General features: G+C 38.3%; 1 protein-coding gene across 1 annotated transcript in view; it reads left to right on the top strand.

The window, feature by feature from the left end:
* The window catches only part of LOC134003226 (glutamate receptor ionotropic, NMDA 2C-like), a 49,232-nt gene that overhangs the window by 14,054 nt on the left and 16,384 nt on the right, over nt 1–18,794 (top strand). Inside the window, exons 5-7 of the mRNA XM_062442361.1 lie at nt 196–536; nt 1,241–1,355; nt 5,789–6,000. Of these exons, the coding sequence (XP_062298345.1) occupies nt 196–536; nt 1,241–1,355; nt 5,789–6,000 (668 nt within the window). The remainder of the gene's footprint in view (nt 1–195; nt 537–1,240; nt 1,356–5,788; nt 6,001–18,794) is intronic.

Raw genomic sequence — 18,794 nt, 5'->3', positions numbered from 1 at the left:
TGAGGGCTGTGGGAAACAGTGATTGACATTTTTACCATTTTCTGATATTTTATGGACCAAACGACTAATCAATTAGTCAAGAAAATGACCAATAGATTAATCGATAATGAAAATAACCATGTATGTTGCATGTTCAGGCTGTGTTTTCTCTCTGGACTTTGAGTTACCACTGACAGATTTATTTTGTGTCTGTAGTTGGACTCCCGGGTCCTGCTGGCGTACTGCTCCTATGAGGAGGCGCAGTTCTTGTTTCAGCAGGCGGCTGAGGTGGGTCTGCTGGGGCCAGGCTACATCTGGATTCTTCCCAGCCTGGCCGTGGGCAACCCCGACAGCCCTCCACCTGACAGCTTCCCTGTTGGTGTGATCGGTGTGATTACAGACCAGTGGAGGAAGAGCTTGCGGCAGAGGGTGAGGGAGGGCGTTGCCATTGTTGCCAAAGGGGCTGAGAGCTTCAAGAAGCTGCATGGTTTTATTCCTGAGGGACACGGTGACTGCAACAAGCCGGCTAAACTCTCAGACAACAACACTCTGTTCAGGTGAGGTTTATTTTGTAACTGTAACTGGACTAAACTACAACAGGAAAATAATAATATATATTATATGAGCCCATTTTCTGCAGAACCAGTACTTTTACCTTTGAAACTTTAAGCACATTTTGCTGATAATACATCTTTACTTTTACTTACCGCAACTAAGAATTCAATCGCATGACTTTTACTTATAATAGAGTATTTTTACTTTGTAATTTACTACTTTGACTTCAGTAAAGGATCTGAATACTACCATCCTCACTGCCATTACTGATGCATAAACAGAAGAGCTTCAGAGGATACGTGCTGTCATGGTTTTCATGTGACTTCAGTAGCACACAGCATGAAGTGTTTTGCGCTTCTTACATGTTGTCTGAAATGCAAATTGACCTGGATTCATTATTCGCAGCGCAATCAGTCATGGATTTATACCTAATAAAAAACAGTGAAATCGCTCAGTAAAAACACTGTGCCCTCCACCAATCAGCTGACTCTATCATCCCCTAATGAGCTACTTCCAGTCCCCCACATTAGATTAAGCCCTCCTGGGAGAGCTTTAGGTTTAATTAGGAGGTGATCATTTTGTGTGTGTGTATATCTCTGTTAATGAATATGCAAATTCTTGTGTGATGTAGACTCAAAGTTCCTTGATTGGATACTATATACTTTCTCTCTAAGAGTTGATGAATTAATGTTTCTATGTGCTGCAGGCAAATGCTGAATGTGACATGGGAAAGGAGGGACCTGTCGTTCAACAACCAAGGCTTCCTGTCCAACCCTTCCATGGTCATCATTGCTCTGGACCGAGAAAGACTCTGGGACAAGGTACAGGGCACCAGAAACTAAACCATAACATACTGACACTGAGACAATGACACCACAGATTGAGCACAGTAGACAGAGCAAGACTGAAAAAACAGACACTAAACATTGGAAATAGATCTACTGTATGTTTGTCCTATTGTTTGCACACGTGCTGTATTGTAAACTGTGCGGTGTTGTTTCAACTGTACAGAAGAGTGGCGAGAATCCAGAAAGTTACTGGCACATTAAAGCATTAGATGATTAATCTGGGAAAGACCAACTGCATCAAATACATGAACATAGTGGAGTATAGGATTGTACAATTACTGTGGATCATAGTAAAAAGTCAATATTTGTGTCTTGCAGACTGTTGAGCAAGAATAATAAAAAACAAACCTGCAGGGCTGCCATCGTTATGCATGCTCAAAGAAAACAACATATCATCCAATACAGCTATGGACTTTTGGCACCAGACAGGTCTTCTCCTGCTGTTTGCATTTCATGACTGTATCTACAGAGAGCTGGCTAGCTACTGTTAGCTACCTGGCATGTGGTGACAGGCTTAAAAGTAGCATCCGAACACCGTCAACAAATATAAACCAATTAATCAATTCCTTTCATGGATGCGACAGTTCATTACAAGAGAGGTGGGGGAGAAGATAGTGCACTGCTTTCAGTGAGCAAGCAGGGGGGGGCACTGACGGAGATTACTCTAAACAGTATGTATGGGAACAATTACAAAATAATAGACTTCTGTATATTTCTTGCTTTCCCCCGCTGTTCTGTCTTGTTTGTCCATGCACTGTCAGTGTCCTCTTTTTAGCACCATAACATTTATCAGTTATGAATTTCTTTTTCACTGTGTGAGAAAATGGATGTGTGGCCTGACAGCTTGTGAAAAGTGTCAATTGTGTGACGCTCACGGTCAATGGGTGAGACTTGGCAGCCCTGGCAATCGGGTTCAACCATGGGCCAGTTTTTTCAGGATTTTTATATCAGGGGGCTGCTAATCGGTACAATGGAAACATAAGACTATATTCTTTGTTCATACATTTGTATTTTTCTCATTTGTAACTGAGGACTAAAAGAGTTCCAGCTTACTTTAATACTAATTTGGGTGATTAGTAAGTACTGGAAAAAAATTGCATCAATACACCATTCCTATATGATTGCCATGTACTTTAACAAATCTGTTATGCTCATCTAGGCTAAAGTTGGGGAGATAAAAATGGTAGAATTCCCATTAAAACTTAAGGGGGTCAAATATTTTTGCTGGAGGGCCAGATTTAGCCGAGGATCACTGCTGTAAACTTTGACAGGTGCACATAAATTATTTATGTCCTGTGTGATAGTACGTTAGTTGCTTGTGATAATAAAATGTTGATTCTGGCCCTGATGCTACTAAGTATTCGATTAGAAGCAAATGTTCTTGTATCACTCACCCTTTACTCCAGTTACTGTTGCTCTCTTATCTTTTTGGCCATTTTAGTGTTTGTGAGTAGTGATGGAAAAGACAGGAAACAAAGGGAGAGAGAGAGGGAAAATGGTAATGTAGGTTCCCAGCTGGAATCAAACCAATCAATCCAAACACATTCTAGTTATGTGGCATTCGCTGTGACCATTCAGCTATTGGGGAGCTCTTACTGTTAGTCTTTCTTTCTAATCTAGCAGGAAGCAACATGTTCAGATGTGTTGCTTAGAGGATATCATAAAGGATTTGGTAAAGTAGAGAAAAACAAGTTAGATAGAATAAGACAAGGCACATTGAGGGCAAATGGATTAATCAAGAATCTAAGATCCAATACTTGATCATAAATTGTTGTGTCTTGTTGTTTAAGACATATCCTTCTCTTACTCCTGTTTCATCGTCAACATTACTTGCCATTTTCTTGAGTATTTTTGCTTTCTGCAACACATTTTTCAAAGCCTGAGGGTGTATTGAAAAAGTGCGACTAAACAGAGAGACCTGAACGTAATCTCACAGCAACAGTTGAACTCATTTATTTCTGCCCAGGAAAGACCAACCTACTTTATCAATGTCACCTCCTGGCTGGTGTGTATTGTATGTGTGTGTGTATGAACATGGACATGTCATTGTGCTGAAGTGGGGGCTCTCTTTCATGCATGTCTGTATGTGTGTGTGGATGTTAACATTGTGCTTGTGCAACCCAGCAAAACTCACACACTCTTCATCCATCTATGTTCTCATGTGTGGTGTAGATGTACTGATGTTGTTCATCGACAACAAGACCCCTCTTAAAACAAGATACCTTACACGCATCTAAAAGCATTAAATCATCTCTCCTTTTTTGTCTCTCCTCATTACAACCTGATCTCTCACTCCGTGTTCTTCCCCTCCTCTTTGTGTCATGTAGCTCATCCATTATGACGACAGGTTGTGGTGTGCTTGCTCTTTTCAAAGCCTCTCTCCTCCACTGTGACACCTTGACAGTTTAACATGATGTTGTTCCTTATCACCATCTAAAGAGCGCTGGGTGACATTTTGGACGGGAAGGTCCGCTTTCTTTTCTGGGCTCCTGTCTTTGGCCTTTCTCTCTTTTCCTGAACTTCTAATTTCTACTTTTATACAGAGAAAATGAAGACTTTAAGCTGCAAAAATATATATTTCTAAATGAACAATGGATTAAATTACCTAATGTAATGTGAAAGAGTTGCTCCAACCCACAAGGATTATCCCCTAACTCTGCAGTTCCCCTCAGCTGTACAATGTGTTCTAACATCTTTCAGCTTCTTATTTTGGTTTTGTTGTGATTTTGATTTTAAATAACAAATATTAACATTTTGTGACAAATATTAATTTATTTGCCAAGTAGGTTTTTTTGAATTGGAAAACTTTTTGTAAGATGCTTATTGACAAAACATCGCTATATAGCCCAGTTAATATTGTAGGAAATTATTAAGAAAAGAAATCTGTATTAAAAGAGGCAATTTTTGGAATTTAAGCTAGCACTAGCAAGAGACTCGAAAGCAAATCATTCCCTTCCTACCTCCTATTGGGAGCCTGCGAGTAAGCCATCGTAACATATTCCAGCAGCTAATTGGAGCCATGGTACGGGGGGAGTTGTACGCCAGAAGTGCGTTCACGTATACACCGACAGTCATAAACTCCCATCCCTGACTTTAGCCTCCTCTGATTGGATGGAAGGTCAAGGCTTGCTTAAAAACTTGTGAGGGGAATATGTCTGTACTGCTGCCAGGCCGGTCAATGAACCTGAGTCACTGAAGTCTTTGACAAAAACTTTTTATAGCATATTTCAACTAAAGAAATATATAAGAAAAAACTTACATACTGTAGCTGTATGACAGAGCTTCTGATTAAGATGCCCAGTGAGAGGATAAGATATATGAGAGTCCCATAAAAGACAGATTGAAAAGATTGAATGACACAAGTGGCATGTCTGCTCTTCTGTCACTCACAGATGGTGCCGAGAAATTAATCACAGTCTTGCACGTCGTACTGGAACTCAATGCAGATTTGTAAATCATCCATGTATGACGAAGGCAAAGTGCGAGAGTACGAGTACAGCAGAAGAACAAATCAAGAGTTGGTATGAAAAAGAGGTCTCATTAACGCTGTGAGGGAGCGTGTTTCACATGCAGTAAGTCAGCACTGGCTGAGCAGTATGGCTCATTAGGTTGGGCTGATGTGACAAACAGTCCTGCCTCTCACAGAGAAGGTTTCACTGAGCTTAGTGCCGACATCATTGCGATTACTCATTGTGTGATGTGACATTATACAGCAATTCTAGTCCGAAGTATTTCCCTCTGCATTAAAAAACACAATTTACGGTTTTGTTTTCAACAGCTATCTCGCAACGGTATCTGTCAGCATCTTAGTTTGTCGCTTCATTTCAGTTCAGCGAGCTTTATCGGTGCAGAAACATTTTCTTTCTATTATCGAACGTGTTGTACAAGAGCATTAATTATTTTAAACAAAAGACAGAAAAACACACAGATAATAAATAGCACTAATCACTTGAACAGTTCCCATTTATGAACAGTGGCATTTCAATGTGTTTATTCAGTTGAACAAAAGAAAATTAATAATTGAATAATCAGTCAACAAAATGAGCACAGATTGAAGGCAACGCATGATGGGATGTATTATTAATGTGATGCAGTTGGTTTGCTCTTTGTTTTAGTTTCTCACTTTTTTTAAAATCCATCTTTCTTTCCAAGATGTCTTGCTCAAAGACTTTGAAGCTTCCTCTGTATGCATTAATTAACTTTTGCTTTCCTTTCATCTACTCATCCTCTTCCTCCAGGTCAGCACATGCTAATTTTTCTTTAAAATATAAAAAAAAAAACATGTAAAGTAGGGAGAGACAGGTGAGAAGAGAAAAAGGGATGGCATACAGAGGAGGCCACAGCTGAGATCCAAACCCACATGCATGATACTGATGAGTTCTGCATCTCCCATCCTTCCTCCTCAGGTGGGTACGTATGCTCGGGGGATCCTCCAGGTTCGCTACCCTGTCTGGCCTCGTTATGGCAACTTCCTGGAACAAGTGTCTGATGACCGCCACCTGACTGTGGCCACGCTGGAGGAGCGTCCCTTTGTGATTGTGGAGAACGTGGACCCAGGCACCGGCACATGTGTGCGCAACACGGTACCCTGCAGGCGCCAGTCAAACCGCACTGAGAGGTACACACACAGAAACGCACACACAAATGTTCACTTTGGTACATCTGCACAAAAATAAACAGTATCCTAGAAACTGCGTGCTCTTATTGGATGACCATGTATGTCCAATGTCAACATTCAGTGCCAGTGTAGTGTGGCCTTTTTTGTCATTTTTCCACTGAGCAGTTTTGGCATTGTAATTAAACATGCAACATGCGTGTCCAGTCAAATATTGTAGAAATTGCAGCTGGGAGGGGAGGCACAGATAAGAATAAATATACCATGTTAGCTGTGTGGGCACACTTCTGCTTCAGTCAACATGATACTGGGCAAAATCAAGCGTTGTGTTGCTGAATGACGATTCATTCCTTAAACTGTTCAAATATGTTTTTTAAAAAAGGTGCTTTTTTCTGGCCTGACTTCTGCCAAGAATATTCTTATTGTAAGATGGAAACCCCTGCATGGCTTATATATCAAACAGTGGGCGTCCTCTTTTCATTATCTTTTAATGTTAGAAATGTCGACTGCACCTATAGATGGTCTTAAGAAAGAGGCGAGTGCTGCTATTTAGACAGCTGCTGATTTAATGAAACCCTCCATCTTAATTTAGTTAAATTCTGTATTTCAAACGTACTTGAAAGATAAACGGCAACTGTTCTCATGAACTGAGATGCAGGGTGAGTTGGACAGTGTGGGTGAATCAATTGTATGTTTTGTCTTTTTTGTAATTTTCTTTCCTTTTAAGTCTTTGTTCGTTGTTCGATGCAAAGAATGAATAAGAGGGTGACTTTTCAATTGAAACTTAGGTAAAAAAGTAAGTAGATGTCAGATGATATTGCCTGGCCCTATCAGTAAATGCCATCTGAGGTTTTGCATAATTGTCTAATATCGACAAGCTGATGTGTGTTAGTAGCACTAAGTAGTATCGAAAACTGAGTAGTACCCAAAGTGTGCACTGAATGGTGGTCAGATTTATTTACTTATTGGCCAACAGAATGATTTCAGGTCCACTTAAAGGTGAAGTGTGTAGAATTTAGCGTTATCTGGTGGAACAGACTTGGCAGAAATTGAATATTTATAAGTATATTCTAATAAGTGTATAGTCACCTGAAACTTGAAGAATTGTTGTGTTTTCGCTACCTTAGAATGAGCCCTTTATATATATTTTTATATCTGTCATGAGGTCGCCATGTTGCACCGTCATGTTTCTATAGTAGCCCAGAATTTACAAACCAAACACTGTCTCTAGAGAGGGCCTTTTGCATTCTTCACAAGCTTCACAAGCGTTGGCCACCGTAGGTTCTCGCTTGGAAGATGAAGGGGGAGGGGTATTCGAATGGTTGCAGTCTATGACCTCACCACTAAATCCTACACACTGGTCCTTTAAGACACTCACATACTGCAAAAACGTCAATATTACAAGTTTGTTGCATGCCAAACTCTGCAAGATAGGTCTAATAATGTTTTAGTTGCAATCTGTGTCAGATTGTACTTCTATATCAGTTTTGGGGCATGACAGATTGTGTGATGAAAGCCTGATTTATCACAGCACCACAGTGTAAATAGTGCAAAAAAACAGATGCAAACAGAGACGTATCGTCAAGCTTTGGTGATTGCACTGGCATTTTTATATTAAAAAAAAAAAAAAAAAAAAAAAAAGTGGAGGGGAATGATAGTGTGAACCGCTGCATGATCTGGGCCAGGAGAGCAACATGGAATATTGATTTTGCAAATTAAGTTTAAAGTCATTGTGTTTGTAGCAGTGGCATTACGTTAGCTCGTAAGTGTATAGTGTGTAATTTTAATTTCATATAAACATGGGCTCCATCAGCAGTCCCGATGTTGGATTCTGGTCCTAAATTTCTTGTATTATAAGAATATGAACACAATTTAAAATCGGTCACCAGATAGCCCAGAATTGCACTGGGGCCTTTACTCACTTCTCCTGGCACTTTCAACCGAATCACACAGTCCTCATCTTCAGATTTCTTTTGCTCAATTGCCACGAAACTGCAGATGTTCAAACTCAAAAAGTTGAGTTTTATAGTTCATTGTTGACTTTACTAAATGTCCACTTAATCTAGAAGCTCCAGATCAAGTGAGTAAAGGGATTGGATGAGTTGAGAGTGTTTTGTTTGGTGCTGTTTCCAAGTTGAAGAATAAACCATCAAGTGTAATAGTTTCTTCTTTGATCAGAAAGTTTTAAATCAATATTTTTAGTTTTTGAGAATTTTAAAGTTCTTGTACAGCTGCTCGCGTTTAGACGGTATTTATAATTTGAAAAGCGCCTTTTGATATATGAAAAGAAATGGTAAAAACATATTTCTCAAAGTTAACTGTGGTATTTTTACTAATAATGTGTAACAAAAGTCAGGTTGTACATGAATGGTGGAGCGACAATCAATAACACAACAAACCAGAAGCACATTGAACATTCCTGCCTTCGTATTAAGTGGGTATTTTATCGAAACATTTCAAAAATCATGCCCAGTCCTGCACACATACAGGCACCTTCATACTCCCTCTCTCTCGCTCTTTCTCTGCCCCAGTTTTGTTTGGAGTAGACACGACATACCTCCACACTTCATTAAACACAGAGTAATTGTGTGTGCTGAGTGTCTAAGCACTTTAAAAACACACCTCCAGTGTCACACACTGATCGCAGCACGGCAGAAAACAGCCATTAAAGAGCTATTATCTTCAACTACCTACTACTGGTGCTCGTCAGAAATACACAATGTCTTCATTATGTTCAACCAACCACTGACAATAGAACAACATGTTGATTGTACTTTTTTATTGCAGGTCTGTTGTAAAATCACACAAACAGGTTTGACAACCAGAGCACTCACAAAGCACACATAATAGATTTTACTGCCACCTTTGGGACATATAATTCCCATATAAAATCTTCTTGTGGCAACTAAATTTCACCTGTTTCCTTGACTGTTTTGCAGGGGTTGCTAAGGTATCCTGCTAAAATCAATAGTGTATACCCTTGGAGTTGAAAAATTGGATCTTAAAATGTGACTAAAACACTCACCTAAGCTTGTCTGGGTAAAATCAATAACATCAACATTCACTTACTAGCTTTTTCCAGTGAATTGCTTCCTAGTTTCAGATGGACAGAGATGCTTGTAAAGAGAAATTTGTGACTTCACCACTATATATTGCTAAAAAAGTTGTTAAAGGCCAAATAAAACTCAGATTTGGCAGGTCAGTCTAATTTAATGATTCAGTGGACAGTGGATTTGTTTCTTTTTTTATGTGCTACTAACTCCTGATTTTCAGCTGTTCAACAATAAATTGTATCTGGAATTATGACTAATACAAGTCCATCACCTTGTAACACTGCAGTCAAGCTTATGGCGATAAACCAGCTGCACTAGGCTGTATCACCTGTCCAGATAATGGCAACTGCGTCTGTTTCTCTGCATTTAAAAGTCAATTCTTTGCAAATTAGTTGAGACAAAGTGTGCTGCATAAAGCCTGCTGTTCCTCAGTAATGTTGGCCTTTGTGGCTCTCCCTAGATTAATGAATATTAGCGTTTTTTCTGTGTTCATTACTGGTAATTGAAATGCTAATTTGTGATTATATAGCTTTTTTTTTTATGGTTGTTGTCCATGTGAAATGTGAAAATGAAATTTTCCAATTAGAGTTGTTTTGTTTAATTTGTGGCATTCACCAGTTTTCTCATACTTAGAAGGTGTGGCCCAGACTTTTTGTATGAGTAGTACACAGACAGCCTTTGTGTCCACATAGTGAAAAACTCATTTGACCTGAAATCAAAATCATAATCTTTTTTGGTTGCATATTTCGGCACAGCAACTTACATATTTCTGTAATTGTTAGGAAAATCTCTCACTGCGACAGCTGCCTCAGGGTCTTTATGCAGGTCCAGTATCTTCTGATGCACCTGATATGAATGACTTTCAACAAGTTTGTGCAGTGAAGAGAGTTTGAACACTCTTCACTGCAAAAAAAAAAAGAGAGAGATTACGGATAAGATGAGGCCTGATGTCTCTTTGAATGAGGGATCTCTTTGATTCCTCAGCCAATGATTTGAATCACAGACTTCAGTTAATGCAATGACCTCAGAGACCTCATCGGAGAATCTTGATATACTGTCCAGCATACCAAGAAATGCAGGAATCACCAGATATAAGTAGTTAATATAATAAACTTGTTCATGAACAGTTAACATGCCACACCCACCACATCACACCCACACACATTTCATTATTTATTTAAAGGCCTTACGTTGATTTTTCTTTTGCTGTTGGCGAAATACCCTTTTCACCCCGGCATTCACCTTCTCTCTGTTGCTCCTCTCTGCACTGGAGGTTTGTTATTTCTAACCTAATTCTCACTGGAGGATTTCTTTCTGCTTGTTATTGATCATATTACTCTGCATTCATGCTTCAATGTTGTGTACCTGCACCTGGGGGTTTACCTAAGAGTGGAACCAAGCCAATTGTACAGCCGCCTCCATTTGCCACACAGTATAATCCTTCTGACAGTGTGTTTGTATTTTTTACTGACACATTTGTGTTTCAGTCATACAGTGACACAAATATTTTGTATTTGATATATTTGAGAAAATCGGCTGCAGGGAATAACTAACCTGACACGCCAGATGGTTTGTTGCACAGAACCATCTGAGAAGTCGTTCTTGATAAATGATTGATTGAAAAGAGCAGGAGCTTTCAAAAAGATACTTGGCAGATGATTGGATGGACCATCTGTCTTTCACCATCTATAGTGGGCTACCTTCTTGCTGTTGTCACACCTAAACCGCACATGTAGCTGTCAATAGTTCCTCATAGGACACTGATTGGTCTGAACCACTGTCTGGAGCACACAACTTAAAGCCTGACAAGATGGACTGTCACTCGAGTGATCTTGAGAGTGCCTCCCTTTCTATTTATATTAAAGGAAAATTCCAACATTTAGCAGCTGTCAAAAAAAACCCACAATAAATAAATTCAGTAGTATGTGCACATGCAACCTGCAAGCATATATCCTTATTTATTTAGCCAATGTCTGTTCTTTGATGGATACTGAACACAGATGGGTGTTCTTATGGCAGTAAAATGTCTTAGTTTTTCATATTTTAAGCCTAAAATAGAAAGAATGCCATTGTTATAATGAGACGGAAGGACTAGAGACATAATAACACATAGGTTTATTGTGAAAAGTAGGTTTGAGTAGGTATTTTAAATAAGTATTTCAACATTTTGGCAATATAGGTTCATGCCCATACACTTTCTTGCTGAGTTAGATGAGGAGATCAATACCACTTTTAGATGAGAGTGGTATCGATCTTCTCATCTACCTCAACTTGCAAGAAAGCACTTTTCCCAAAATGTCAAACTACTTCTTTAAGTTAAGTGATGAAGGGAAACTTGATAAGACTTGGATGCAGTACATGTTGTTATAGACTGAGCAGCAACTTTTACCCACCAAACCTCACATGTAACTTATGTTAAATTGTTAGAGATTCATGATTTTCTCATATTTTCACATTTGCATCACCTGAACAAGAGAAAATAGACTATTCAGCCTGTAAATGCTGTGCTCATGTTCATTTCAATGTCTCCACATGTGTATGTGTGGTGGGTATATATTGGTAACGCAGATTGCAGCGCTGACTATGGCTGGCACATTAATTACAGAGAGAAATATGTAGCGGCTGTTGTTGGGTGCGATGGCACATTGATTGCCAGTAAAGAAGATTTATCAGTCTAACATAGGGGACATCTGTCATAGCATGGGACAATGTTATCCCATCCTACCCTCTTTCTGTTTCGCTTTCACCATTTCTCTTTGGCTGGCATGTCCCATTTGGATGTTGACCAACAAACAAGGAGACAGAAAGAGAGAGAGCGAAGACTGCTGCTAAATTAACCAGTTAATCTTGCTGTGTGGTTTGAGAAGCTTCCCTGTCGAGCAGATGTTTAGCATGATTAAAACTTTTTGTCTTGCTCATTAAAAACCCTTTTCTTTGGACAGATGATGGCTTGGTTTGCCAGAAAGCTGAACCTACATTCCTGTGCTGATTAAGAGCAGGAATTCCACACTAAAATCCAACATTTTTGAATCCTGGTTATGTTATATGAGCAGAGAACAATGTGCAGTAACCAGATGCTAAATCTAAAGCAATTAGTCGATCATTTGACAGAAAATCATTTAAAATGATTTGACTATTAGTCGATAATCCTGCGTCTTTGCTGCATTTTATATCATTTTAAATTGGATACACTATATGGCCAAAAGTACGTGGGTGGTTTTAGGATTATGTTCAGTGAATGCCAACCTTTTGAAATGTTTCTTTCTTTGTTTTTAAATATCTGCATATGACAATTGTCCAATATGAATGTTAATGCCCAGGAATACTAGGCTGCTTGTCCACAAACTTATTGTGCTTATTGTGCTGAATTGGTTTGGATCTATTTTTCCCACTTTGCCTAACCCTGTCCTTTAGTTCCAGTGAGGGGAAATTATAATGCAACAGCATACAATATTTTAGACAAGACCGTGCTTCCAACTTTGTGCAAACACTTTGGTTTAGGGCCAGAAATAAATGTATTTCCTGGTTTGGCAAGAAAGAACCTGGTCTGTAGAGAGCCCTGACTGTGGGAGTCTACTTATAGTTAAAAGCCAGGGTGAAAGATTAGTGACAAGGCAAGGGGAGGTTTGGCAGGACATTTTTTGTTGAATTAAAACGGAAAGTGCCACATTCTTTGATAGAGAGCCTTCAATCATGACTAATACATTTTAGGTCTCTTTCTGTCTTCCGTGAGTCTGCATCAGTCATTTCATTCTACATTGAGGAGAGCAACATACTTGAATGGGAACTAATGAATGAATACACTGAACTGGTTTGAATGAATGAAATCAGGCTGAATGGGAGGGATTGTGTGTGTGTGTGAGTGAGAGAGAGAGAGAGAGAGAGAGAGAGATAGATAGATAGATAGAGAGCATATGATATGATTATTGAGCTCTGGGACTTGATGAACATTTTCTGAGCTTTTATGGAACAAACAATTCATTGAAACAATACACAGATTAACTGGAAATTATAGTTTGAACATACAGTCGCACAATGACTGTAGGACACTAACTTTCCCGTGCTTTCCTCATCATTCATACAACTATCGCAGTTGTGGCAATTTCAGTTATCTTCCTCTTCTTCCTTCTCCATCCTGTTTTTCTCTTGCCCTCCTTTCCTTCTAAACTGTGTTGCCCTGTCATTCCTCATCTGGTTGTTTGCCATGTGTTTCCTGTCTACCGTTCGGCTGATAGTCGTCCTCTTTGTCTCTCTGGTCCAACTCCCTCATGGTGCTTCCCTCCACGCTGCACTAGTTTCTGGGCATTTTGTGGAGAAACACACCACACAACACAACTGCTGCTGATCCTCAGAGGATACTGTACTGTATGTATGTTTGTGTTTGTTGGTGTGTGTGTGTGTGTGTGTGTGTGTGTGTGTGTGTGTGTGTGTGTGTGTGTGTGTGTGTGTGTGTGTGTGCGCATTAGTTTAGTGTGTATAATGATGACAGGTGGCCAGCTCCTGCAGCAATTAATTAACACAGCTTTTATTAGAGCTATCGACCCCAGTGAAAGAAGCATGCCTTTCAAAAACACTTAAAATGTATCTAAGATGAACATTTATGCCATTTAAAATAATCAACTGAATGTCAGTTACTTGCTTCACTCTTTTTTCACTCATTTATTTACTCGCATGGTCTTATTGGTCTTTGGCTCTTATGCTGACTCACTAAAATGCTGTTGCCATCAGTTGCACACACACACACACAAACACACACACACACACACACAACCCTGGTTGGTTTTCGGCCTCCGCTACGGAAGCTGGATAATGAAAAAACGGGAGATTTATTGTTTGTGAGTGCAAATTTCTCCATTAAATCTTTATTTTAGAAAGTGTTCCGACTTCCACGTCAACCTCTCTCTCACTATTTTGACTTTTAATGTCCACTCTTTAAAAAAAAAAATTACTCCTTGCAAGTTTTTACATTAGAAGTTAGCAGTTTCATCACTTTTTTCAATCATCCTGCTACACTGTACATTTATACATTTTTTACATTTTTACTATGGGCATAACAAAAGAAATGAAAGGAAAATAGAAAGGAAAAAAACTGTCCTGCAGTACTTTCTTAATTTTACTGTGCCACTCCTTCTATTTCTGTGACCTATTTACTCCAGTTTCTTTTAAATTCCTCCTCTCTGTTTCTCAACTTATAGGTGTGTCTCTCCATTTCTTTGTTCTCTTCGACTGTTAGTTTTCTGGTGTTAATAGAAGGAGGTTTAACATCCAGACAGTTCTGTGTGATTGGTTTTAATGCGGCCATGCATATTACTGCATACAGATATTGATCTCCTATACCTCTCTATTTCTAATGGGATGGTACCTTGAACAATATAGGATGGCTGTGACGGCTTCTTTACATGAAAAATGTTGGTGACTTTCTCCTGAACTGCCCCTCAACATGTTTTCAACACTGGGCAGAAATAAAAAATGAGTGCATGGTTAACTTTCTGTTCCACACATTCCCTCCAGCATTCCCTCTGCACCGCCTGACTGTATATTTAGATTTTTGGTGTTACAAAAAGCCTCATGTTAATTTTCGAGGCAAATTCTTTCCAATATTTTGATTATGTTGTGTTGAAAATTCTTTTACATGCTTCCTTGCAATCTGAAATTGTTATTGCCAGTTCCATTTCCCCTTTCTCTTTGGTGTTTCTTGTAGGATTTTATACAGTTTTGAGATTTTACAATTTTCACCATTTCTATTTTTGTTGATAAACTCCATTAACCCATGCATTCTTTGACATTTCTTCTCTCTACTGTTTCATGAGATATCTGTCAAAGACAAAGTATTAAAATAATGTTAAGCAAGACTATGGCAAAAACATAACACATAATTCAAAACCTGACTTGGGATAAGGGGGCTACCAACAAGACAAGACAAACTGGCACAGGACAAAGGGATACGCAGACTATACACACACACTCACACACACACACACAAGGTAATGGGAAACAGGTGGAAACAATCAGGGCGGGACAGACAATCAGACCAGTGGGAAACACACAAGGGGAAGGAGGATGGACCTGAAACGAGAGGAGAGTTAGGAAGTCACGAGACAGACAAAATCAAACATAACTTAATATTTCTTCTTGGACATGACAGCTATGTTGAATGGGTATTAGTAAGGTAAGAACAAGAATTGTGCAAGAATCATTATTTTCACAGTTTCTACTCAACTCAGTACAGATTCTAGTACTGTTTTCCATCTGAAGTCTTGACTGAATTTATTCTCCAAAACCTGGCAGTTGTCATAAATGAGGTCTTCATGTCTCCATGAAGATAGATCTTTCTAAGTGCTCCTATTTATTTTCATTTAGTTTATAGCCTGAGTCCTTGCTTTATTCTTAGACTCCATTAATTTTGGTAAAGATTGATTTGGGGATGTTAAGTAAATGATCACATCATCTGCATACAATGCCAATTTATGTTGTTCTTCTATCATACTTACACCTATAATATTGTCATTTTCCCATATACGTTGAAGTGCCTGTACACAAATTACACATATAATTGAGAGAAAGTCTTGTCCTTTGATTGAAAATCTTCTGGACAATGTGCCATGATTTAATACATTTTTTGGAGCCAGACACTAAACTGTTCATGGAAGCCAAAGCTGCTGACAATGTTAGACACATGGCCACAACACTTGGTAAACGACTTTCTCAGCATTTAACGCTAGATGTAGGACTGTACCTGAAGCTTCATTCGTTGCCATGGTATTTGAATCAGGACCTGCCCTATTTAGAAGTAAAAGATTAGTGTCATTATTCTTTGCATAGTTTGTTATATTTAGAGTCCATTTAACAGCCTACCGGTCGGACCCTCAAAGCAGATGTGTTAAAAATAACACATCTTGTGTCATTTTTGTCTAGTTAAGGAAAACTCATTTTGTGTTGCATTCAACACATTTAACACATGCTTTGTGTTAAATATTTCAGAACAGATGTGTTGAAAATAACACAGAGGCCTGGTTTACGACTGGCATTAAAATCTGTCTTGGGTGTTCTCATCACAAGTGGACAGATCTAAGTGAAGGTGTGAACACACCCAAGACATATTGAGGAAGTAGTGAGATCTGATCACTCAGACCACATTCGGAGGTGGTCGGGGCAGCATGGCCACATTATTTTAGCAGTGTGTACACAGTGTGTCTTGGGTCACACTGAAGAACCTCCCACTCAACTTCTCTGGGAAAGCAGACATACATACTCATTCAACCGCCAACAACATCAAAATAAAGTGCGAAACAATAAGAAGACACAACGACCAACAACATCAATGGATTCTCATGGATGGAGTACACACAAAACATACTGTCTGATTTCCATTTGAACCGGATAGTCAGCACAAGGGAAACTGGATGATTCATTCATTCCCAACTGGGGTGACTTGTGAGAAGATTTAAAAAAAGATGGAGGAGGATGGTTACAGTCAGTCATGGCAGAAATGACAACGGAAAATCAAGCTGTGCTGCCTTCATATATTAATACATGCATATTTTAAAGATTTAGTCTGCTGTTTGTCAGTTTCACTGAGTGGTTGGTTGGGAAACTTCTGCATTGTCTTTTTCCACCCAATGAGAACTGGCTGTAATGTTATCATTAGAATTAGAATTAGAAAGGACTTTGGAGGCCTTCCCCAAAGCCATGTGTAACAGCAAGAATGAAGAGGTGGCGTTAAATTTTGTGTGCCCTACAGTATTTGAATAAAAGATCTGTCTTTGAATACACATTTTTCTCTAAGGTTCCAACCTAAAACTACCAAAAAGAGCAAACAATAGTGCTCATATTAACTGTGAGATACTCAGATAATGGCAAGGACACAAGAGGATCAAATGCTTTATCTGATCTCAGATCTGATTTTGCCACATTAACATTATTATAATAACACTTATAAAGCATGCACAAAATGCTTAATTGTCAAAGGAAGAAAATATTTCAACACATTTGCAGTGTTTCACTCTATTTACAGATTTCAGTCTATCTCTTGGGTAAAAGCAGCCTTATAGCCTTCCAGTCTTTCCATGTGTTTAAAGAATAATTAGTGCTTTGGTCTGAGAAAAGGAAACAAATGCATGGCTTGGTTCTCTGGTAATGACTAAATTAACACAACTCAGTCAACATTTTGCAGTAAATTTGCAGTTTTCTTTCATTTACACATAACATCAAATCCCAATAAAAAACAGCACAATTTAGGACTACTGTTTATTTGCCCTGAAAATAATCAGCATAGTCAAAGTCTAGTAGTAGAGAATATTCCCTTTGCTATCATCAAAGTCTGAATACATTTGCACAGAGGAAAGTTAGAAAACTATATTATGTACAAATACTCCATTACAAGTAAAAGTAATGCATCCAAAAAATATATGTTTTAGATGTATTTATCTAGAAATATTTAAATTTGTTTAAAATTTAAATCTTTTTCTTTTACTCTTTCTTGGCTGCTTCCTGTCTTCAGTTTTTCCACTTTCCAATTCTAAACCCTAGTTTATTTGGGTCCTCTGTTTTTGTTTTTGTTTGTGTTTTTTTTTCCTTTTCTTTAATCAAGAGTATGCTAATATGTGTCCTCATAAAACAGCTTTAATTCCCTCCCATATAATAATTGGATTAGTGTCTTATCTTTTTATCTCTAGTTTTTTATCCTCTGTATTATTATTTATCTGTCATTTATAATAAGATTTATATTCATGATCACTGTGGCATGATCTGATAAGTCCTTTGTGCCTATTATTGATGTAACTCTACATCTTTTTTTTAACATAAAAAATTGTTTAATCTGTCGTAAATTGAGAATCTACCTGAATAATATATCTATGCTTTTTTTGTTTTTGTTTAGCGTCCGCCATGTACATACTAATCCAAGCCCTGAGATTGATCCCCTTAAAATTGATGATGCTTTGTGAGTGCTCTACTTTAATATTCAAAAACTCCAATCTGTGATTTAATGTAAGATTCGGGTCTCCTCCCATTAATGCCGTTGCATTTTTGTCATTAATAGTTTGATGATTTCAGACATGAACTCTGAGCCTGTTTCTAGTGGGTAGTATATGCTTAAAAAAGAAAAACTATCTGACTCTATTTTGCCAGCTACTAAAACGAACCTGCCCTCTTTTTCAAAATATAATTTTCCTCTTTAAATGCTATGTGTGGTTGTATAATTAGAGCTACCCCCCTCTTTTATCATGCATGTAAACTGGAGTAAATTAGTCTCTTAGTCATTTTATCTCACGTCATTTCCCTTTAACTTCGGATGGGTCTCTTGAAAGAAGAGCACGCCTCCCGTTGCTTTCTTAAATTGAAGGAGAATGTTCCTCCTCTTAATTTGGTTATTTAGTCCATTAGCATTTATTGAGATTATTTCCAGCTTTGTCATATCCCCTTGTTTAAAGATTAGCTCGACCTCATTTTGAGTTGTCTTGAGTCGTGAGTACATGCTGGGTATAGGGATAGAAACAAATTTAGAAGAGATGAGAATTAAAAAGAAAAATGAACAAGTTAAAAGAAAGAGGACAAAAGAAAAAAACACCTGCACAACTTCCATTTATACTACCTTTAAATCAGGTGGTGTTCATTAGTGACTGTATTTCCAAACTGGTCATTAGGGCGCATTGTATTAATGTGTGTTTACATTTCAACAAAGAGATGCAGACCAACACTTGAGAGATGCAATACACCATATTATATTTTTCAAAAATGTATGCT

This window comes from Scomber scombrus, chromosome 21 (assembly GCF_963691925.1).
Source record: "Scomber scombrus chromosome 21, fScoSco1.1, whole genome shotgun sequence".
NCBI classification, from domain to species: Eukaryota; Metazoa; Chordata; class Actinopteri; order Scombriformes; family Scombridae; genus Scomber; species Scomber scombrus.
This window is presented reverse-complemented; position numbering and strand designations above follow the sequence as displayed.